Source organism: Paralichthys olivaceus, chromosome 8 (genome assembly GCF_024713975.1).
Source record: "Paralichthys olivaceus isolate ysfri-2021 chromosome 8, ASM2471397v2, whole genome shotgun sequence".
Classification (NCBI taxonomy): domain Eukaryota; kingdom Metazoa; phylum Chordata; class Actinopteri; order Pleuronectiformes; family Paralichthyidae; genus Paralichthys; species Paralichthys olivaceus.
Genome location: NC_091100.1, coordinates 24,802,821 through 24,828,135, shown reverse-complemented (window position 1 = coordinate 24,828,135; position 25,315 = coordinate 24,802,821). Strand labels below are relative to the sequence as shown.

The following is a 25,315-nucleotide window of genomic DNA, read 5'->3' as shown; positions in this document are numbered from 1 at the left end:
GCAGTATGAAGCTGTGTGTATCGAAACACACCCTGGAGGGTTTTGTTCTCTTCACCTCTCACTTGCCTGCTAGTGTTTTCAATCAGAACATGATTTACATCTAACAAAGCAAGGTAAGCAAGTGCCCACTCTGATAATGGCTGTGACATTGATTTATCAATTAATTACCAAGGCAGAACAAATAAACAAAACTAATCAGTGTGATTCTGTGATTACAACAGTGTGAACTATACTATTAATAAGCTGTCAAGACTGATTGGTTGCACGGATGCATCAGGCCAATGAGGTAAAAGGCCAGAATGGAGTCCAGTTTGGGACCAAACAGCCAAGAGCATATCCCAAAACTGACATCATGTAACACAGTGCTTAAGCTAAATGTGAAAGCAGAGTTGGGATCATGGCTCAGCCTCATGACATCATTGCCTAATTGCTCTTTTTACTGCTGATGTGTCTTAATTACTAGGAAACCATTAATTATTGGAAGAAATCTGTTTTGACAAACACCAACAGGACAAGAAGTAATTTATAACATTTTAATTCATGTTTAAATATCTTAGTTTAAAGAAAGAAAAATAAAGCAATTAAGTATTCTTTAATGTATTGAATACAATTTTATATTTTGGGAATTCACCTCACCATGAATTTGGAGGAATATTTTTTTCAACAGGTCATAATCAGCAGATGGATTTAACAGTAGTTTAGCCTTTCATCTACAATGTTCCACCAGTGGGACACTTAATTCTTGGTAGTACTATGTTTGGATTTGATCTAGACTCAAGCTTCACACAACCTTAAGAAATAGGGGACTTAGTGGATCCTTAAATGTTGTCCACAGACAGAATCAGAAATAATGTACTATCACTGAAAACGCTGTTGACACTGAATTAGCTGTGGCTGTGACTGGTTCCAACACCAACAGTACTGCTACCTCATAGTAAGACTTTTTATTTTTTTCAACCAAAACTTGGGTTTTAACTACTTTACCTGATCAATCAACAATGTCAACAGTCTGTGTTGTGGTTGTAGAAATATTGTAATGACTATAGTCCAGACTGATGTGAACATCCATACTCCCGCTTTGCAGAAAGCCCAGAGGCCCTGAACTTGAATGACTTTTAAAACAGCCTGAATGGTTTATTCTTCAGCGTTTGATATATTTGATGCACTGTATATATAAAATAATACTTATATCATTTTGTATAAGTCATATTAGTATGCACTTGAGCGGATCATATGGCAGACAGGCTCTTCAATCCTCAAATTAAGTTAAAGGATTTGACCTTCTTTCTGCATTGATGTTTTTTTTTAAATCTTCACTTAAGAATTTTAAGCGTGCCCCTAATAAGTCCCTGCAGAGAGACATGAAACAAGGCATAGAGCCAGAAATCATCTTAAGACACAGAAAAAAAAAAAACTAACTTTACATTAGTTCAATGGGAACCAATTAGCACTCAATCTCTGACCTGCTGAAATCACCATTTACATGATGAGATGTTTTTTTTTCTGTTCCATGTCATTCCAAGACAAATAAAATACAACCTTTTAGGATTTGCATACAAATTGAAACTATTTACACCCCCGTCCCCCTATCTCGTCTCAACAAAATTACAAGCACAGCAGACTGACACTACCGAGACAAACATAATGAGCAAATTGTGTAAAACGGCCCCAAAGTTATCAGATTATTGGAAAACGCAGAAGCAAATAGAGCAAATTAATGAGACACATGAATAGCATATGCAATGGATTCCACTTTAACGGCTGCCTTCTGGATGAAAAGTGGAAATAGTGTCACTGAAGAACTCCCCTCTCGCCTCGGCTGTGTGTTTCGGTTGTAGCACAGAAAACAGAAGATGACACACCCCACTTACTGTCAAGAATAAATCACCCACCTGAAACATTTTACCCTGGCAGTGTTTTCTTTTATCAGATGGTAGTGACCATCTTTATTTTGAATTACGTCTGTGCTGCTGTGACAAAAAACAGTTACTCTAATGTCTGTAGTTTTCCCCACGTTTAGAAGGGCGCATATTCATTCAGCTAGTTTTCTTCATAATACATCTGTAGCCCCCAAGTCACAATTGTGAAACCATTAGCAGTAGGAGGTGTGTAAGAACACGTTGGACTAAAAGAGAATTATAGCAATAAACGTTATTTTTGATTCTGCTTCTACCAGAAGTGGACTGAATGAGGCATTTAATGGGGGTTGAATGAATGCACATGAAATAAACAAATGGCTACAGCTGTGACTCAAGAGGTCAAGGTTTGTTTTAAACTATAACTAAAATAATTAGGCCTAGAATTCAATTAAATGACCTGTTGACCTGTTGACCTGCAAACAATTCAGATATGTTAACTGCCCAGTAGAAAATATTTAAAATTATTAACAAATAATACAATAACACAATTCTTTTTAAAGTGGTGCTTCGACATATGGGCCAGTGATACAGAGCAAACTGCTGTTAATGCCGTTCTGTTGCAGACAAAGGAGAGAAACATAATCCCACTTAATGACTTTGAAGAAAAGAGCTACAGTACAAAGACAAAGTTCATCTTACCATTCGAAATCATGAGCTCGGCAAATACAAGACTCAGCTGAGAGGATTCTGGAGTAGTCTTTTCCCAGCATGCAGTAGTTTCCAGGCCTGCGTTTCATGTAAATCTGTTTTTGTCCCATCACACATGGCTCACCCTATGGTCACAATACACACCAGAATTACTGTTAGTGATAGAAGAGGATGAACTTTAAGAGTTTTCAGACGCATGAGTGAAATGCTTTGTATCCTCACCTGGTTGTGCAGGTGCCAAGTCTGATAGTCCTCCTCCGTGCATTTCTTGCTGAAGATGGACTTGTAGTCTATCTTGATGAGCTGCCACTCCGAACGGTGGCTGAAGTGTCCAAAAAAGCTACACAGGCAAATAATAAATTCAACAAAACAACACAATTTCTGTGAATTACCGTGAATAAACAGCACTAATACTACATGATGCTCCCCCAGGTGGCTAGCTGCAAGAAAAAGACTCAGCCTCCACCATGTTAGGAGACGGGGCATGGGTTTGGTTTGTTTTTCATTAGTTTTGGATGCTATAGAAACAGTGGGAATCGGTATGAACTTAATATCAAGGCTCCACACCATGATCACTACTACTCAGAGTCTCGCTCCAAATACTGTCAATACTGTCACTGGGTGGCACCTGAAATTTTAACATTTAATAAACAGGAAAGAGCGGGGACCTGTCATCCATCTCTATTTAAGTCTATGGTTCAAACTATCTGGAAATAAGTCAACAGCTAAAAGCCACATTCTCTACACCAGTGGTTACCAATACGTGTTCTGTCCTGGGAAACAGGATTACTGGTAATCTACTCCCAACCTATATCCCATTTTCCTTGGTGAATAAAAATATAATAATTGTTCTGTTAAAAAGTCCTACAATATCCGGATATTCATTCATTAAAGTCCTTTGCATCTTCCCATGTAGAAACAATGTGGTCATTTATTCAAAACTCATCTTTTAATCATAATGTTTTTTAAATGCAGGGAAAACCGCTAAAAAGGTGACCGACTCCTCTCCCACTGATATCACACAATAGATAAAAGAGTCCAAATGACTGCAACAGAAAGGATGGCATTCGATTGCTATACAGGCTATAGTGACCTCAATGTCTGGTTTGTGTGATTTTCTGAGAAAATGTTTAATATTTTTAGCTGTAGCACAGCAGCAGAAGCCAGTCCTACACATGTGCTACCAGCTGCTGTGCACACTACTACATTGGAGCTGTCATGATTCATCTGCTGGTTGGTGCCTGTGCTCTCAGATGGAGTTTCGCAAATTCAGTTACCCTACAACACAATGTCTGTTAACAGCGTTGTGTAGAACTATTTGTGAGACATAACTTGCTCCTCAGGAATGTGACTTCATAAAGAGTTAAAAAAAAGATCAAATACCACAAAGGTTTAAAAAAGGTGGAAAATATACTGAACAAAATAGACAAAACACCATTTATCTTTCAATCAGCCCACAATACCCACTGTAATGACAAAAATTGAGACCACTTAACTCTTTCTGGACTTACGTCATGATTTGGTTCTCGGCCCCAGCCTCCACCAAGACTCCATCCACAAACAGTGGGACAGAGGAGAAGCTATGCTGGTTCCACTGCCGCCCCTCGTCAAAGCTGACCCTGTGGATGAGTGTCAGGAGACATTCCCATCACAAATCCAGCAAAAACAATAACGTGGAATCAGACGTTCTGTTTTAAAAGCTGGTCATAGGGGAGGGTTTAGGTCGAGATCAGAATGACTGGCTTGTCTCAGCAGACAAGTCTCAGATTCTCTGTGCAATCAGCTACTGTTGCTTTGGGGAAATATCAAAAGGCTGCACATTAAAAGGGGCATTTAAGAAACAGTGTGTTTGGTTATCAAAGCAGAGATGCAAAAACTGATTTCAGAGGGCATGAAGACTTGGCATCAAAGAGGAGAAAAAGCAACTTCACAGGGTAAAGTTTACGCCAGTGTGAAAGAAAATAAAAGACCAGAATAGAGCTGTTTCATGTTTGACTACAAAACTGCAGAGGGAGAAGGAGATAGCAAAAAATTGGACAGCTTTCATCAGTGAAGCGTGGGCTCTATTGATTCTGACAGCTTATCAACATTGGTGCTGATACGGGAACAACTAGGAGTACCTGAGTGTGACATGGGTTGAAACACTACTAAGCCCCATGCATGGAAAAAAAGAAAGAAAACCCCCCTCTGCCCTTAACCCCCCCACTACCTTCATTTAGCTAAAAGCACTTGCAAGAGAAAAAGGCTTTGACATGAACCTATTATGAAATTCAGGCCGGAGAAGTGTTTGACTTAGTTGCTTTTCCAGCCAGTGTTGTTTCATAGCTGCTTGTACAGTGACTGTGGAGATACACAGGCTTCTTTCTATCTGTTTTTTTATTCACTTCCTCTACCATCGTTCTTAAATTGGTTGGGAGACAAAAACCCAGCAGGATACACTTCACTGGCTCCGAAACTAATTTCAAAATGGTTGCAAAAGCAACTGGAGAACAGATCTGGTCTCAGTTGGATTAGGCTGCACTGAGGCAAAGCGTAGGCACCCGACTTGGCAAGAGGAAGGCAACGTGTTAATTAATACACTAAAAGGGGGCTGGGGGTGGGGAGGAGTGTGTAAGTGTGTGTGTGTAGGGGGGGCTGTTCAGACGGCTGGCTGTTAATGATAAGTGGCTAGAAAAAAAAAAAATCTCTCAAATTAGATTGCCTATGAGTTTTTTCTCAAGAGCCACAGTCAAAGTGCATCACTAAATGGATCTAGTGCCACATACAATATAGACATGTTTGGGGGATCATAGGGCTGGAATCAATGGAATGAACATTCAAATAGTTGAAGGAAACTGGAAAGAGAAAGTTCTCTGAATGGACATACCACAAATGTCTGGTTGGCACGGACGGCTGTTTCACAGCGACAAGGGCCCCTCCTTTATCCAAGAACCACACATTGTGCTCCTCTTCAAAAATCTGAACAGACATATGCAGAAATCCACCCTTTAAGTATTTGAAAACACCAGAAACTATTGGAACAATACTGACAAAAAAGTGTATCCTCACTAAACTGCATTACACATTACATTATTATATACATTTAACTGTATGGGATGCTACTCAAAGTTCAAGCTAAAGACAGCAATTACACAGTAAAAACCTTAAACCTAGTTCTGACTAAAATTTTTAGCCCAATGAGTTTAGAAAGTCACTGTCGGCTGAGTGGGGGGCTTTGTCAGTCACATATCACTATGTGAGAACTATTCAATGTCCATGTGTGAACGCAATTACAAAGGCTCATGATGCATCAAGACCCCGATTTGATTTGGCAACACCTCCAGCCAGCTCCAGCCAATCAGAGCGGGGGATTAGGTGAAGGTACAGGTAGTGGTGAGGTGCTCAGGTGCACCAGGCTCTGGCCGGGCCGAAAAAAAGAATCTCTGTGGGGTTTGGACAGATGCATGTGGCCCGAGTCGGTCTCTATTCTTTACAACTGATGTTCACTGAAACGTTTCACCTCCTCCAGCTTGATGTGTCATTCTGTGGTCATGGTGAGGATCAGTCAGCTTCACAGTGTTTATTCTCGCCTGTGTTTCATGATTAATTAATCTTCTGCTGAAAGATCAGGAAGCGTGTGACCACCTGCTGCCACTCAGTCGTACAGTGGAAAGTCACGATGACTGCAGGACTCCCGATCACGCGACAGTCGTGTAGTTTGAACTGTGCAGCCACATGAAGCAGGCCTGATGTAAACTGCTTCTCTGAACTCTGACGTTGGAATTTTAGTAGGTTGGTGCTTCACAGTAGCTGTTACATCAATTTTTCAAATTGTTGTACATGTCTATCAGTTGGCTGGATCTTGGTGTGAAGCTCACCTGTCTCCAGCTATTGCCAGCATCAGATGATACGAACATGCCAACGTTGTTATAAGACAGCTCGGCTCCAATATTTCCTGTAGTGGGAATGCCAACAGAACAAGTGTTACAAAAAACGAAAAACCCAGTGAGATCAAGCAGATAAAGGGCCGTATGTTCTTTTAACACATGCTGCCAATCACACCACAATTGTGATGAATTTATTCCATGGCTTAATTCCCTGATCTGCTTGCTTTATCTCAATTCATGTGAATAATACAAAGAAAACCCTGGGGTTAATTCCTATGCATGTGTGCATTATTCAGGCAACATAATTTGTCCTCTCACTTCATCAGTTTTCAGTGTTATAACACAACGTCTCTCCGTGAAGTGCGCAGCGACTGAACCAGCTTCTTCTGTCGATCTGCTCGACTATCTTGGCGGCGGCTCAGTAAATAGGCTTGTGTTTGATCTGGATGGTGTTTGTCATGGCGGTTAGATGATCCCTGCACCAGCTGACGTATTAAAAGGCATAGCGGGCAAAGGCTCGGCCAGTGATGAACAGGCACTCACACGCTGTGCAAGCATGGCAGCAGAGATGTGCTGTGGGTTTATTCAGCATTCTCACTCACCAAAGACAAAACAAACAGATCCAGAGACAAACACAAACTCACACATGAATAATCTCACACACACACACATACAAACTTTCTTCTGCCGACGTGACCACTGCCGCTAAAAATCTATTCGCTCTTAACTCAGTGTCTCTTTCTTTGCCTCAGGTCTTTTGAACGCTCTTGCCGGCAAAGACATGATCATCACATTAGGTGGCCATGTGGTCTGCAACACGTCTGCTGTGGAGGACGTATAGATCCAGCTCAATGGAGATTAACGGATCTCTGGCACAGATGCTTGAGTAAGAGGCCACAAAGGGATCCCATCCTCCAACCCTGAACAGCAATGACTTTATGCACATCTTTGATGATAAGATTGTAGCTATTCGGAATAAAAGTCACTCAATAAACCCACTCTAAACCCAGAGGTTTTAGTCAACTACAACCCAATATCCAACCTCCCCTTCCTGCCTAAAATCCTTGAGAAAGATGTCACTAACCAGCTGTGTGACTTTCTCCGCAACTATAATTCATATAAAGACTTTTGAGCTCATCACATCAAACAGACAGCTTTAACAAAAGCCACAATTGTCCCTTTTACAGCTTCAAATAAAGGGTCTCTGTCCGTATCTTGTTAGATCGTAGTGCAGCGTTTGATACTATTGATCATCACATCCAACTACTGGGACTGGAACAGTTAATTGGCATTAAAGTATCTGCTGTAGCTTGGTTTAAACCTTGACTTAATCGTTTCTAATTTATTCAATTTAAGGATGAGTCATCCTTGTGCAGTAAAGTTAATCATGGGAGTTCCTTAGGGTTCTGTAAGCGGCCCAATTTTTTTACATTGTCTATGTGGACGACACTCTGTTCTGTTTTAATTAATAAGTATAACTGAGTATTCAACTTACTACTAGAACAAATATCTGGATGACTTGAAATTTCAGCCTATTCAACTAAGAAACAAGAACGAAATCACGACTGTCCTGGCTCCTAAATGGTGGAACGAGCTCCCCATTGACATCAGGACAGTAGAAAGTCTACACATCTTCCACTGCAGACTAAAGACACATCTCTACCGACTACACCTTGGATAAGAAGATGATGTCTAATAACTAATTAATAAAATAAAAAAAAAGAATGTGTTGCACTTATATGGCACTTACATATAGCACTTTGTAAATTGGCTTTTTTAAAGCAAATTGTACTTGATTCTTGTTGTTCTGGGTTTGTTCCCTCATGGTTGATGCACTTATTGTAAGTGGCTTTGGATAAAAGCGTCAACTAAATGTAATGTAACATAATGTTCTAATGCTTGGCCCCAAAAACCTCAATATCTACTGATATAGCTACTCTGGATGGCAATGCTTTTGCTTCCAGCAAAACTGGGAGTTATTTCAATGCAGATTTGTCCTTTGATTCTCATTCAAAACTCATTTCAAGGATTGCTTCTTTCACAAACCATGCAAATATCAGGCACGTCCTGTTTCAAAACAATACAAAAAATGAAATAACACCTTATTATTGTTATTTATGTCTATAAAGATAAGAACCAGAAAAATAGATCAAATTTCTCCTGTACTAGCTTCACTACACTGCTTTCCAATTAAATTAAAATTGAATTGTGATTTAAACTTTTCCTCCTCACCTACAAAGCCCTTCAAAATATGGCAGCATCATACCTTAAAGAGCTCAGTACCATATCACTCCATTAGAGCACTCTAATGCTCCCAGAATTCATCTGAATTTCTAAATGTATAGGAGCAGGGGCCTTCAGCCATCAAGCTCCTCTCCTGTGGAATCATCTCCCAGTTTCCGTTCAGGAGGCAGACACCCTCTCTACTTACAGATAGCAATCTGAGGCTTTTCAAATGAAGCTGTAGTAGAAATATGTTTCAGTTTTTTTTTTTTACTGTAAATAACTTCTGGTGTTTCATCTCACCTGTGGCAACTATGATCCCTGGTGCCGAGTTCTTAGTGGAGATGGTTCCTGATAAGTAAGGGTTTTCTGACATTTGCAGCTGCAGATGAAGTGAACAGAAAGGCTGAAAAGACAGAGAAAACAATAAAGGTGAATGCTCATTTAAAGGAAAGATATATAGTTGAAATATACAAAAAGTCTATACTCAACCAGAAGAACAATTGCATCACATTTAGTGTAAATATGATAAACATAAATTGTATTCTCACTGTGCATCAGCTAATTCAATTAACTATCAGGTAACAGCAGAGGAAAACGATCATTTGAAAATGACAGTCAAAACAATTGTTGTACATGAAGGGACGCATTAAAAAAGTTTCATTAGTCTCCCAAAGAGAACCAACTGTGCCTTCATACGTTTTGGTAATTGCACTTAATCTGTCATTAATACAAAGAGCGATGGAATTTGCATTAAAGTATGAAGCCAAGTCTCCAGGGCACGCACACAACAGAAGACAATTACATCTGTTCACAAAGCTGAAAAAAAAAAAGTCTGCTTTCATCTTGGCGGCAGACAGCATGTCACTGGTGTAAGGACATCAAGGGCAGTGGGACTGAACAGGGTAACCAAAAGGAGTCTGCGGCAGTAATTAAAATGTCAAATGAATGCACACTCACAGGGAAACCTGTAAGCCACAATGCAGGCCCCTGAAAAGCACGTCCTCAGCAGCATGAAGTCTTCCTAATGTCTCAAACATAATTCCTCCCAGTTAGTTTTAGTTGCAGGGAGGCTCTCTAATGAGGGAGGAGGTGTCATCAACACTTGCTGTAAATCTGGCACATTATGTACCTCAGACCCAACATGCACTTCCATGAGCATGCCATTCAAAATGCACCAACATTAAACACTTAAATTAGGGTTTGCCAGAATATGACCAACAATGTCGAGCCAGCTTACTTTCTTACTTCACTTCGAAAAACACCACTCACTGAACGGCTTCACTTCAGAATAATATTTTAATGTCAGAGTGGTTGGTCTTTAAAGTGAAACACTTCTGTACGTTGCCTCATTCAAACTTGACAATAACTTACTGACCTGAAAGCACTGAAGCTCTAAAGCCTCACCTGTTACCTTGGTTACTGACATCTATCTAAGTAATACATGCTTCATGTTTATAATATCATTATTATTATTATTATTATGTATGCATGACCTTTACTCATTACAGTTGCAATGGAATGTGAGATTTAATTTTTGTGATAGTCTTTTGCAGAAGTGAGGAATGAAAGTGTGTGTGTGTAAATAATAAATAAAAAAGAAGCAGGGGCGATGCAAACATTTCATCCACTGTACACACCCTACAAAGGCAATGCTAACCTTTTAATGTTGTAATAATAATAATATGTATTATTATAAAATAAATAGTTATGCTTCCAGCTATGACAGTATGCTGTGTAAAAAGTCAAGGGAAGTGAACAGAAAAAAAGTAAAATAAGGGAAAAAAAGGTAAATCAACAAATGATCACCTGAAAAGTGTGACTAACATCTTCTATTATTTAAGTATAGCATTCAAGTCCACATCCTGCCTGAAGCTTCAACACTATATTGCTACTTCAGTGTACATGGGCATACACTCTCTAAAGCTACAGGTCAAACACAGTATCTCACCAGAATGCAGTGGATGTCGTTTCCATCTAGGTCAGCAGCAGGGGCCTGCAGGAGCCTCCAGTCCCTGCCCTTGTTGTAGGTGATGTAGGTCTTCACCTGGTTGTCTTGCCTCTTGTTAGCAATTAGCATGCCTTTAATTCCTGCCACCTGATGAAGTAGACACATAAAAAATGGGTTTTTATCTTTTCTCCTTTAATGCAAGTGTGCATGCGAGTATTTTATATCTTTTTAATGCTCCATAACAGTTCAGTTCTCAGTTTCAGATGAAAAAGCATACCCAGTGCTCTCATTAGAAGGGACATTTTGTGTATTGAGGCAGCAATTTTCAAAACGCCAGTTAAATGCAAATGGTGTGCTTATCTGTGTTTTGCTGTGTCTGACAGTCTGGCAGACACCATCAGCAGAGTCGGCTGGATATTACATACATTTTACACAATGTCAAGTAGGGTTTGTAATTATTGTGTATCCCTACATGTTTCAGCAATCCAGTACAAAAATGTTTACTGTTGACAAGTGACATATTACCTGTTCTCTCAGTCAGACTGAACATACCAGCACACACATACAGACACACTTTACACATTCCTCCCTGCTAGTTGTCTCCCAGGGATAAGACATATCCGTTAACCAAAGCAAAGTGTGATATGCAATGCAAAGGACAGTCATACCAAATGGTTGCCATAGTGAGGGGCTCCAGTTGGATGTGTTTCTCTCCCTGAAGGAACACGTCTGCATAAGTGGCACTAATAGGCAGCACATTTGACACTGTCGTAGGAACTCGGGACCCAGGATGGATGTGGCTAACGAGGGTCCCCCCATCCTTATCCAACCTGACCTGTCAATCACTGCAGTAATTATCTATTGCCTCCACCTCCTCAACATGTGCAACATGAGCCAGCATGCACACACACACACACACACACACAGATCTGATGTCGATCAACCAATAGGAGAGAAGTTGACCCCACCGCACGACAGACTTTGAATGACAGCATCATATATATCACCAAACCAGCAAGTTATGATCTTTAATAAGTAGATAAATTAAGGGGAATATAACTAAAATGGAAGTTTAAAAAAAAAAAGTATTATGTCAGATAAGTCCTATGCCAATTATACCTGAATTTTTTGTAGGAAGAGTATACGATACCTACATTTATTTTTAATTTAATATCCTATGCATTTTATGGCATATGTAGATTCATTTGAGTCAATTATCTTTTTCTAAATATCAATTTTAGTTCTCCATTTGAAGGGGTAACAAGCATATGTGGGGATTTCTTTGGTTCAGTACAGATTTAAAGCACTTCTATTATATGTAGCAACTGGGTGGAATAGGGAAGAGAATACAGCGTGATCACTGTGTTGCAGTGTGTGAGTAAAGACAGTGAACATCCGACTTGTTTTAATCATCTCTGCTGCCAACAGTGAAGCATGAGTCATAACTCTGACAATAGTTCAAAAAGCATTAAACACCCAAATTGGAGTTTGCCAGAATATGACCAAAATTTAATGACTATAGAATTACATAGTTTTATACTATTATTATTATTACTATTATTATTTAGCCTAATGAGAAATTCAGCAAAATAACTATCTGTAATGTAACAGCCAGACAGGTAAAGGATTAGAGCATTAGTAAAACTTTTTAGTGAGAAAGTGGTGAACAGAGTAAAATCTTCCACTTCATATTTAATTCTAAGATGTTTTCACACAGTCTGTTTTGAGGCAGATGACACTGCCCTAACCACTGAACCTCTGTAAAATAATGAGCTCGTAAAAACACCTCTATTCATTTATGATACTGTATTCAGGTGAATGATCATAAAACAATATGGATTTGTTCAAAAGGAGGCTGATTTGATTGGTCAGCATTTACTGCACATGTAAGATTTATCCATAAGCTCTTTATTATACGTTAATATCTATATAAGATAAGACAAATAAAATAAATCATTGCATTTTATTGTAAATTCAATACTGAATCTGTGCATTGTACTTTCCAATGAAGCAGATTTTTCCCATTATCAGCTGGTATATCAACTGTTTCCTGACTTATATGTTTCCGTTGCTTGGTTTCATCTTCACACAGGTACATGGTATAAAGTATTAGTTCGGGTTCATCATGTCGCATGACACCCTTGAGAAGACTTGGGGTATTTTTCTAATTTATTTAAGGGTTTTTGGGTGTCTGGAAGTTTTTCATGCTGTATTATTTTTCACCCTTGCAGAGCAAGAGTAAGTGTGAGGGGCACCTGGAGCGCTCTTGTTGCTATTCTTTTCAAAGCTGATAACAAGTTCCTGGAGCCTTAGGTGACAACTTCAATTTGCTTTAGTCTGAACAACAGCCCAAAACCGAACCGATTCAATTTACAATGACAGCAACCATATTTACAGAGCTGTAACTACAGATCCTTATAACGTTGTCTTGGCTTATATGTTGGAAAAGGGTTATAAAATTAATTGTATGATCGAACTATTTAAAAAAAAAGTAGACATTTGAAAATGAATATTTGATTCTGATAAAAAGCAGTGCCACTGTTTTCTGCAATGAATGTTTGATTGACAGGAGACTGATTGGAAATGAACATTGAATACAGGTCAACAAACATGAAGTAATGATGGCGGTGAGTTCAGAACCCAGCTCGGCTGCAGAGACAGTGATCTGCATCCAGAGAAATCTGGAATATCAGCTTAGAAATGCTTCAGATTGATATTGCGGTTGCTTCAGTAGACAGCACCATTGCAGAAAGCTCAAAGTTATGGAAGCTACAGTAACTTACCAATCCAGCAGTAACCAGAGAGCAAATCCAGATAATCTTCACTCCAACAGCCTTAACTCATACTGTATTTTACACCTATTCAAATACATATATATATGTTGAAATACATGTACTCCACTAGATAAGTTGCACAAACATAATTTGAATGGTTTGTTGACTGTAGGCTATGTAGGTTTGTCAATAGAAATAATTTAACATTGTATTTTGAAACTTAAATACATTATTTTAGCTTTTTTTCTGACAACTCAACACATCAACCTTATAAAAACAGTTTTTTGTTGAAATAGGCTATGGCCCACTTTAGCTGTTAAACTGTTCACTGTGTTCACAGGGAGGTTTTATCATTGGTTCTACTCAGGGCTGTAGTGTCAAACATATTAAGAGACAACAGTAAAATCCTGCTTTTACATTAATGCATGTGTAATAATAAGACATAACCACATACACTGAGTGTGTTCATTGTACAAATGGCCAAGTTAATCTCTAGCCAGCATCATTAGAAATCAAGTTTAAAATGTAATTATGATTCAGATCGCTAATCTTAGATCCTTGCAGCTAATAACAAGTTAAGCCTGATTAAGATCGTCAAACTTCACACAGGCATGCTGTTAAGCTTACTAACTGATAAACAAGTAACCATCATTTACTTTAACTATAATAATAACCTTTTTTTTTTTCTTCCTGTCGCTGTGCATTTAAATACTTTTGCACTAAATCTTAAATAACATCACTGTCGCTAAAAACACCAGGCCTATCTGATCAACACTTTGATCGTGTTCTCTCTGTTAAAAGGGAAAAGTCCTTCTTTTGTCCCGTTTTGATGAGCTGCTATATCACATGGAACCGTTCAGACAGGATGGAGGGACCCGCAGAAGCTCAGTCAGTTTGTGGGAGAGACTGGACTTTGTGAGTGTGCAAGTAGCGAGAGCTGTACGCTAAGGAGACTGGAGGGCAGGGGTCAGGTGCAGGGCAACAGCGAGAAAGGGCGGGGGCAAGGTGAGGTTGAGATCGGGACTGACATAATGCTTAGTAAACAATGCTGTTGAATTGAACTCAAAGTTTTGAAAATCAGACAACAACATGTAAGTAAACCACAATAAAAAGGTGCATAAAAGCTGTATTGTATTTAGAAAGGTACGTAAATTAGGGTTTACCCCCCGACTACACCCTAGTTCTACTGAAGTATAAGCATGCTATGTAGATAGTCCTGGTCTGGTCGTCCTGTCATGTCACTGTAACGTACAGTCTGCCTGAAAGAAATAGCGACTTGGCAAACGACCATCACCGCCAACAAAAAACAGCGGCAGACAATCATGTAAAATGTGGCACCTTTAACACTGTCTTCTGTTTGGTGCTGAGTAGGCTGTTTTTTGTGTTTTCCTGAAAACAGCTATAAATAATTGAAATAATAATGCAAGCAGCATTTGGAGACCATAAAACCAAACCAAAGAGCTTATGTATGAAGTGAGTGGAGCTGTGAGAAGTGTGAATTTAGTGAGAATTCTACACTGTACAATTCCTATATTCAAGTAAGAACGCAAAGTGGTTTCAAACTTCTCACTCCACTGAACATCATTATAAGCCAATGAACAGATAGGTGCAACTTTAAACCTCATATTCTCAAGATTAATATCTTAATATAAAAATATCTGAAATATAAAAATTTGATTTATACGTCTGCGTACAGTTTGCGACCATCTATCCAATCACCATTATCCACCTTCTAATCTAAAGACCTGTGATTTTCATTACTTTCTTCCTGAAGTAAATGATCCCAGGAGAGAATCAGACACTATGCACTCATTTAAAAAATGCAATAGATTAAAGCATTGCCGTCAATTAATCTGAAAAAGCTGCTATTCATGGAAAGTAGACTTTATTGATCAGCAGGGGATTGCCAATTATTTAATGTGAAGTAATTTTACATCTACAATCACAGCTCTGTGGATACAGGAGTGCTGGCAGGTAAACACAAGCATGAAGGGCCAAATCATCATGAGCATCGGATTCATCAAGATCATCATTCAGTCAGTCATTCAGAGCTGTTCATGGTGAGGCGAGAGAGAGAAAAATAAATGTTGATACAGTGAATACAAGCCAATCAGAGGGATAATTGTCAGAGAGCCACCTGCTAAATCACCTCTCAGACTGAGGGAAAGTTAAGTGGGTGATGTAGAGCCCTGATGTCAAGAAAATTAGCTTGCACAACAAAGGCGGGTGATTACAGAAATTGCCCTCGTACAATGTGATTAACAACTGAAATAATCCCCTCAAATTTAGAAAATGGTTGTCAAATTATCTCAGTGGGAATATATTTGTTTTTTGTTGGTGGGGGGGGGCAAAGAGAACAGGGGCCTTCTGGGAACAGACATGACAACTAAGTGGAAGAACAAAACAACTTTCACAGACTTTGCTGTTTCCCCTCTGGTCTGACTTGAGCCATGCCTTGTCTTTGGAACATTAGATCTGTGAAGTGCAGTTTGTCAGGTTCTGAGCAATAAATGGGATGAGTTCCATCTCCCAGGGTGTAATGGGTCGGATTGATCAGAGACAGCAGAGTATCATCTAGCTGTTGTTCGGCCTCAGATCGAGAATGGAGCTGTGACCATATGACAGATGCAATTAAAATGCCTTATCATAGCATACTGCATGCTGAAATACCTTAACTACTGCGGCATGGTAACAGGAGCTGCACACACACACAGAGACACACACACACACACACCATGCTGTGCAGGAGAAGTAATGGCACTGTTAATTACCTCACCACTGCCACTGCTGCTGGCCAATATCTCACTTCTTTCACTCTCTCAGTCACACCTGCCAGTGTGGGAGTGATAAACTGGGTTCACCAGGGAGTGGAGAAGGAGGGAATTCTACTTTCCTGCCATGAATGCTAATGCAAACACATACAATAGCTAGCCAGTGAGCTAACAAGGTCATTACAAGTCCAGAGGTGCAAGGCAGTGAGCCCCATTAAACATGCTCTTTATACTGTGTCTGCTGTCAAGAAGATACACAACCAGCTCTTGTAACACAAGCTCTACAGCACTTCTGCATGTAAAGCAAACAACAACACCTGTTGTATTGTGGACAGATATATGACTCACACATGCTTCGTCAATGTTAACTCTAAATCAAATGGCAGCGTCAAAATGAATTTTAAATTGAATACTATGACCAGATCCAGCAGTTCCCTTCAGTTCTACAGAGCGTTTAGGGCTTTCCAGCTCATTCTTCTGATTTAGGAACCAAAACCTTGATGGTTGGTTTAATTCCCATATTGCTTACATCAACCCTGATTCATGAATTAAAGCTCTGTACAAACATCGATACACAGTCCAGCACAGGAATATATTTTCCTTGGGGAGAGGTAGTTGGTGGGGATCAAAACAGAGCTAAAAATGTACCTGATGCATCACGTCACAAAGCAAAAGTTGCCCTTAAACTGGTTTCCTGACCATGACAGTGCCACCTCTTATCAACCAGACCTGAATCCAACAGAACAGCTTTGGTAGAACAGGAGATTGGCGGTATGAGTGTGCAACTGAGATGTAATCATGTTAACATGGAGAAGAATTTCAAAATATGTCCAAAATCTGTCAGAACCCATGACACAGAGAACTGGTTGTTTTGAGAGCAACAGGAGCCCTAGTGTCCTAATTTGTTAAAAAAAAACACTTATACAGCTTCATAAAAAAATTTTTTACATAATGTTTTTGCAGTTTTATTCATAATATTAATGAATGCAATATTAACAATAATTACATTGTAAAATGTATTTATAAACCTACTGACCTAAATCCCTTAAATTGTTAAATGTTAAAGGTACAGTGTGTAGAATTTTGTGATATCTAGTGTTGAAGTTGCATGTTGCAACTGAATACCCTTCACCTCTCCCTCTCCTTTAATTGTCATAAAAACTCAAAAGGTGTTTAGTTTGTCCAGTCTGGACTAATGTTAAAAAGATGGCAGCCTCCGTAGAGAGGGTCCCCTCGATGTAAATATCAAGTATTTAAATATAAAGGGCCTTTTCTGGGGTGAAGAAAACTACAATTCATACAATTTAGATGAAATGAACCAGTAAAAACATCATGAGGAATATTCTACATTAAATTTCTGCCAATAGTTCCCTTTCACCTAAATCTCACACAGTGGACATTTAATTGTTCACTTCCCATTGTAGATCTTGATAATCACAGGAGATTATCTGATCTTTATCTGCTCTTAATCACTGTATATCTCTACTATATCTTGCAAATCACTGTATATCTGCACTAATATCTTGCACAGCCAAGTATATATTTTATATATATATATATACTTCTAAATTCACCTGTACTGTTTTTATATTATGGTGTGTTATATCATATCGTAGTTTATGTTTTTTCTTTTTCTTTTAATATGTCTTCTTCTGTTTTTATTTTCTAATATTTTTTTTTATTATGTCATTAGTGTACCTGCTGCTATGACAACTTAATTTCCCCCATGGGCGATTAATAAAGTCATCTATCTATCTATAATAACTTTAAATTGTACTTTAATTTGCTTGTTCGATGCCCAAAGTAAAGTTAAGTGGAACCCTTACAAAGACCTGACAGTCAAAGTTGGAAACATGCAGGTTCCAAATCCGTGTTTAAAAAATGTATTTACAGGGAAATATTTGGCTCATATCGGGATCAGAGGTGGGTTTATAAAAAGTGAGGTTATAGAATCCTAGTTCCAAACAGGGTTATACTGCAGAGTTATAGAAGGCAGACGAGTCTGACACATGAAACTAAAAGTTGGGTCACTGGTATCGATTAACCGACCTAGTAATGCACTACAGTCTCATTTTGTGCAGTGGGACATAAGAATCTGAATTTATTGCGTAATTAAACACAACCTTTAAAAGAAAAAAACACCCTTCTGCTCCATTGTTTTTGTTTGGAACATATATGCATCTATACTTGACAGCACATCTCAAGAGGCAGTGAGGGAGTAATAGTCCCTGTAACCTCCCATAGATTCAGCCAATGGACACCTCAGTGTATTCATCCCCGGAGGGTAACCAATTTCAGCAAGTACCTACCTCATACAGGTCTAGCATCTGGTTCCCTCCGATACCCTTAGTGGTCTTAACATTTTCCATGGCCAAGGTGAAGTAGATCCCTCTGGTGTCCGACAGGTAGAGGTTGTAGGTGTCGTTCTGGTTCCACTCCTGCACTGCCGCAAATACCTGCTTCTCATCAGTGCTGACAATGTGTAAATCCTATCAGCGAGCGAAGAGAGATGAAGAGGAGTTATGACTGGAGGTGGGGAGGTGACGGATTAGAACATGCTGACCCTGTGGGACTGGTCATGAGATCAATGCTGTGGTGCGAATATAAATGGTTGGTGACATATGGTAAGGTATAGCTCACTCCAGGGCTCACTCAGAATGTCATACTACTAGAAGTATGACTTTAGAAGTTTTCCAGCTTTTGAGAAGAACCAACTCTACAAAAAAAGCTGGTGATGTGCCCAGCACTTAATATATTGTTTTTAACCAACCTACATAGAATATTCCCACAACAGCATCAAATTCAAATGCCTTTGACAATTTGGAAATGCTTAAATATCAATCCATAGCTTTCTGAAATAAAAATGTGTGTGAATCATAAAATGTAAAATACAAAGTTATAATAGACATGATAATTTAAAGTACTTGTCAAGCAAATTTTGCTGCAACTTACCTTAGGCAGGGAATATTTTGGCAGTTTAATTTGTATAAATGACTCTCTCTTGTAGGACACATAATAGGTGGCTCGACCTGATGTAGGAACCTACACAAAGAACACATCAAGTGAAATGAATTGCTTATACTGCAGTGTTTCTCCCCCTCTATTATCTGGAGCTTTGGTTTCATTTTCACTTGGCAACATTAGGTTTTCACAATGTCTCTTAGCACTGCTGTGATGGAGATCTGCAGGGGACACCTGGGTGGGTGAAAGTGCACATCAATCCCCTTCTCTTTGTCTTTCTGGTTTTCAAGGTGCCCTTGGAGACAAGCTTTTTTTGTTTGTTTTTCTGTTTACTTTTTTATTTGCACTTGGCCCTTCTCCTGCATTCAGGTGATACTGCCCTCCTCAGGTACCAATGCACTTGGTTTCCGAATGGACTTTGGTAAATATCTCGTGGACAATCAATAGTCTCATTACTCTCTGTCAAGAGAAATCTTTAAGTTGCCTAACAGAGCCTCATCTGCTGTTGAGGGAAAAAAAGTCTTCCTTAATGATCTGGACCCTTTGCAAACACTATGCTGTTGGTTGTTAGCTTATGCAGCAAGAAAAAACAGGAATGGGGACTGGTGAAGAATTGTCATTAGCCTCGAGGCCATGGAAGCCTAGCACTTTACACAGACACACTAGCTAAGTGATAACGCAGCTTCATAATCCCCTTTTCTCTCATGTGAGGAAAACCTTCAAATCAAACTTGTCTCTCTACCAAAGACAAGCACTGTCACCATTAATGTTGTATGACAGGAGTTACTCTTTCACTGATCTTGTAAGTTCTCTGATTGGCTCAGATGAGAGAAAACAAGCTCAGAGGGGAAATGCAGAGGCCTGGCAGTAGGCACTGCGGAACAGACCCACATACAATTGAGTGAAGGAGCAGGAGATCGATGAGGGGGTAACAAGAGGCAGTTTGAACTTTAAAAGGAATTGGTATGATTGATTTCCCCCTCCCCATCCCTTTCAGAATCTTCCGCCTGTAACGCATATGTGTTAAAATGTGGAGGTTCTCGAATTGAAGGGGAGGTTTAGGTTGAGTGCTTGTGAGTTTAGTTGAAAGACTTCAGGGAGGTCAAACAGGATTGAAGGATCTTTGGAGAACAACTCTATTTCTTAATCTGATGTACTGCCAAGGGCAGTGAGGGTTTGGAGGGAAGGTCTTGCCTGTAGGTGGCATCAAATACCTGGATGAGTAAAATTGTAACAACTATTAAACTATACAATAATACTATTAAAATGTAGAATTTGTTTACCTGATGACCTGAACATATTATTGATATATTTAATCTCATACTGGTACAATGCTTGGTGTAGTGGAGAGCTGAGGGGACAAAGTTGCAGATGATTTTATAAATGGTGGTTACTAAAGCTGCTTTTTGACATGTCTCGCGAAAGATCTGGGTTCAGGCTTTCTTCACAATTCGTCTTTCACACATACACAAGGCAGCGGAGGTTCTCTGCTCAGATGTGTTCACAACAACAAATTATCTGCAGGATATAACGTATTAATTCAACTGTGGAGATCATGTGACTTTGTTTACAGCACATCAACATCAGCATTGGATCTTGACACCTCTGTTTTTTGTTTTTTTCATTTTTGCGTGTATTACGTGATAGAAGCATCAACCCCCCCCACTTGGTGGTGAATCCAGCGGGGAATCATTTGCTCTGTTCTCACATCAGCACGTACGGACTTACTGCAGACTTTACCCTTTGGGGCCAAATGGAGAAAGTCACATGAAAGACATTTGCGTTCACACGTACACATTTTCAGAAGAAACTGCTAAGGATTTCAGTACATGTCTGAAAGCAGTTTTAGTTATTCAAACCTAGTCAGACTATGCTACTCTGTGCATTATCAGTTCAGGAGTAGCTTGTTCTGAAAATAGTGAAGGTTTCTTGTGGTCAGTGTTGTAACATATGTGCCTTTGAGATAAACAGAAAACAGAACTGGATACTCCCCACCCAAACACGGGTACTGCACCTTTAATAGACATTGAGCACCATAACAAGGTAAATCCGAATGAAATTGGTGTTGTCGTGGGCTAGATGTGTAATTATTCTGACTTTTCCTGTTGACTTTTAAATGTAGGAAACCTCATTTACACAATGTCAAAGTAAATAATAGTCACGCTGCAGAGAAAATTTAAATACAACCCATAAATTGCATCTGTGTTACTTGGAATTCAGGGCATTACCATTTCAGATTTTTCTGTCTCACAAATCATGATTAATATGACACACTGGGCAGTGGCTAGGATGATAATTAAAGAAACTCCTGGCTTTACGAAAAAACAAAGATCACATGTTCAGCTGAGGTTGAAGCAAACATAGAAAAGTTTTTCACATTTTTCTTTTTAGGGAAGCAAAGTTATTTATATCAGAGATATTGACTTGGAACCTGATTTTTGTGGCAGTCATGTTAACAATAGTAGCAAAAAAGCAACAACCCAAAAAGTATTGTCTAATATTAAACCACTTTAATAATTTTTTATTATAATTAATGTTTCATTCATTCATTTTAAATGATCTAAACAATACCTGTGTGATTGAAATGATCTCATGTAAAATACAATCAGATCTAATTGAAGTATGTCTTCTGAAAACATAAAGAAATTTTATTGATGGTCCCATAAACATTTTGTGTCTCCATAGGGATCCATTCAACTACCTTGTAAGCCTCCTTATACCCAACCTAGAATACCGTAAATTACCAAATAATAGCCGGGGTGTTTATTTGTTTCAATCACTTAACAGACCAGGTGTTTATTTTGGACCAGACGGCAGTTTGGGACAGGCATTTAATTTCTTCCTCACAAAATCCTTCTGGTTAATAGTTGTACGTCTTCTGCAAGTGAGGTTGAGACGATTTAGCCAACCAGCACTCGTGGCAAACTTCTCATCTCTGCTGTCGCTCACGGTGGCGTACATTTGTTTCGCCATCGCCCTGATCATTTTGCGGGACACTCACTCGTGGCGTGCCCGTTTGCTGAAAACCCATTCCCGCATGTTTATCTCAAGCTCCTCGCTAGCCTTCTTCCTACCTCCACCAGGCAGCCTGGCTCTTTTGCTGTCCTCCTCAGACAGAAGCTGAAGCTCAGTTTTTTTTTCGGCAATCTCTCACTGTCTTGGGGTCGACAGAGAAACGTCTAGCGGCTGCTTCTCCTGAGTTTTCCTCTGCATGTTTTACGACAGAAAGTTTCAAGTTGTACTTTTTATTTTTTTGCTGCACTGGAGCCGTGACGATCATCAGAAAGCAAGCACAATATGTGAAAAAGGCGAAGAAGAAAAACCTGCAGTGTCAGTGGTCACGTCTTCTTTATTTTTTAAAAATAAATTAGACCCGGCATTTATTTGAAACCGGCGGTTATTTATCCAAATATACACCTGCACCCGTCGTTTAAAGGGGACCCTGCAGTTAACTGAAACCCGGCTATTATTTGGTAATTTACGGTATTAACATGTTCATTAATATGTTAGCTAGAATGATTTGAAGCTGGTCATAGCTTCTGCTTATGTCCCTTAATGGTTCAGATGCATCTTAACATGGCACAGAAATCCACGCTCAACGATATATTTTCTGACATTGATTAAATCCTCACCCATATTTCATTCAAAAATAGCTAAAATAAGCTAGTTACAGACTACCCAGGATATAATATCAATGTGTTGTATATTAATGTTTGCATAGCATAATCCATCATGCACCATGCTGTGCATAGGGTTGGATCTCACCTGTATGAATATGTAGTCATCCTGGACCACCAAAGAGCTGATGTCGATGTATCCAGGGAACGGGTAGTTCCTGTTGGCTTCCGTGCACATCTGAGCTCTGCATGTGACATACTGCACATCTGTCACATAGGAAGACATGTGGGATGCATGAGAGGTTTATGGACAGAAATGTTGGCACACAGAGCCGTACCCAAACCTTATCTGTAACAAGTGAGTCATCTTCTCTGTTCAATGTGTGTTCTCTACTTGAATTACAGTGGTTTAAGAAATGTTTAAGACCTATTCACTTTTTGCACACTATTTTTTTAAATTGTGCCGTTTCTGCCAACACCTCTCAAATAACCCATATTGACAAAGTGAAATCAAGTTTGTACATCTACATATTTTTTTAATCAAACCTGAAATCTTCAGACCCTTAATATAATATAGAAGCAGTTATTCAATTTTCAAATATACTGTCGCTACAATGTTAGCACACTTGAAAATGGCCAGTTTAATCTCATTCTTCCGGCCGTCTCCAGGTTTCTCCACAATTTTCTATGGACTTCTGAAGGACATTCACGGACTTGTCCCTTGGCCAAATCAGCATCATTATGGCTGTATGCTTTGGGTCATTGACAACCAGCACCCCAGATTCAGGTTGTGTGCTCTCAAGCTACTTTTCTCCAAGGACTTTTCTGAATTTGGCTGTATTTATCCTTCCCTCAGTTCTGGCCTTTCTCTCTGTCCCTATTACTGACAGTCATGCCCCAAATATTGTAGTCACAGTCTTGCTTCAGTATGGAGGTGGTGTTCAGATGTAGTGTTAGGAGTTCTGCAAAGCGTTGAATTTTATAAAGCACCTTTTTTCCTCATCCTCTCAGAGTCCTTTAAATGTCATGTCAAACAGGCTGTTATAGACCTTTTACCCAAGATTGACTTTTGTTTAACCACTCTACCATAATGGCCCGATTAATGGAATCACTGGAAAGTTCTCTGAAGAGGACCTCTTAGGCTGTTCAAGAGACTATTGGCTCACCCCTCTGACCAAGGACCTTCTTGCCCAGTTACTTATTTTGGCCTGATGGCTAACTGTAGAAAGAGTTCTGTCGGTTCCAAACTTTTCAATTATTGAAGTCACCATATTCCTGACTGAATCCTGATTTTTTGTCAGTTTAAAGTTAAAATGACACAATTAAGTCTGCAAAAAGTGAAGACATTTTGTGAATCCGCTGTATGTCCGCTTGTATTCTACCCATCTATTCAATCTGGTATTTTCTCCAACTAAATTAACTCTCTTTGTTGCACCTTATCCATTCTTTTTGTGTAGATACCACTAACAATCATCTGTGCCTGTCAATCATACAGTGTTTAAATGAGAAAAAACAATGCTTGTATGTCAGCTTATATATATGGCATAAACAGTTTCACCTATATGTCACCTATTGAAGACCATGGCAGTACTGCCATTCAGAGTTATGCAGCTGACATTCAGCAAGTGAATGGGAGAAGAAGAAAGGCCATATTAATCAAGAATCATGCACTGGGTGTATGGATGGAGCAGGGACGTTTCCCAGGGGATGCCTTCTGTACTCCGGGAGAATTTCACTCCTATAGAGACCTGTTGATTACTTCTCTTTGATGTGTATGTGTGTGTAGGAGATACTCACTTCCATCTGGTGTGTGAGCCTCCATGTGGACCAGATCTGGCTCCTTGTCTAGGCCCGAGACAGACCTTGGAGAGAATGACAGACCATGGAAGAATACATAAACATAATGATGATGAATAGAGAGGCACGAAAGTGGGGAAAAAAGACCAAAGAGCTGTCAGTGCAAGGGGGAGCAGAAGAGGAGGGAATAGAAAGGGAGAGGGATTCTGCTCCAGTTCCAGGTGCTTTCTTAAAGTTAATAAGGACAATGTAGGAAAGTTTCCTTCATATTCTAAATGCCACATTATCAATTTAATTTACACCCACAGCAACCCTCGACACTTTTTAAACAAACTGACTGAGAAGTGCAGGGTCAGTACACTCCGCTGGTACAAGACTATTACCTGGTAATATCCTGCTCATTACACTGGAAAGAATCAGCTTCTCCATTGTGGGGATATTTAATGTCCCTTGGATGCTGATGAAGCCCAGTCATTGCTAGAGGCCAAAACCGGTGTTAAGATGTCATTGAAGGGGCTTTGAAGGTGAAGGGTAAAGCCAGCTATTGGACTGTGCTCATTATTTAGGATCATACCACAACGGCACGGAAGCAGCCCCAGATTAATGCAAGTTACAGGATGTAGCTGACTGCAATCCTGGGCGCCCCTCAGTCACCTCAGAGAGATGGAGAGGAGCAATGAGCTGGAATACATGCAAACCTTCGTTTATGATGAGTGTGCACTTTCAGATTGTAGGTACACTGCTGGGGGGTTGGGGGTTGTGTGGCGGGGGGGCAGCAGACGTGACTG

The 25,315-nt window shown here is 39.5% G+C and overlaps 1 protein-coding gene across 1 annotated transcript in view; it reads right to left on the bottom strand.

Annotated features, from left to right (window-relative positions):
• The window catches only part of sorcs3a (sortilin related VPS10 domain containing receptor 3a), a 198,162-nt gene that overhangs the window by 30,912 nt on the left and 141,935 nt on the right, over positions 1–25,315 (bottom strand). Inside the window, exons 6-16 of the mRNA XM_020083934.2 lie at positions 24,528–24,592; positions 22,879–22,997; positions 19,105–19,194; positions 18,462–18,641; positions 10,608–10,754; positions 8,960–9,062; positions 6,425–6,501; positions 5,434–5,525; positions 4,079–4,186; positions 2,790–2,907; positions 2,559–2,692 (exon numbers count right to left, since the gene is read on the bottom strand). Of these exons, the coding sequence (XP_019939493.1) occupies positions 2,559–2,692; positions 2,790–2,907; positions 4,079–4,186; positions 5,434–5,525; positions 6,425–6,501; positions 8,960–9,062; positions 10,608–10,754; positions 18,462–18,641; positions 19,105–19,194; positions 22,879–22,997; positions 24,528–24,592 (1,233 nt within the window). The remainder of the gene's footprint in view (positions 1–2,558; positions 2,693–2,789; positions 2,908–4,078; positions 4,187–5,433; positions 5,526–6,424; positions 6,502–8,959; positions 9,063–10,607; positions 10,755–18,461; positions 18,642–19,104; positions 19,195–22,878; positions 22,998–24,527; positions 24,593–25,315) is intronic.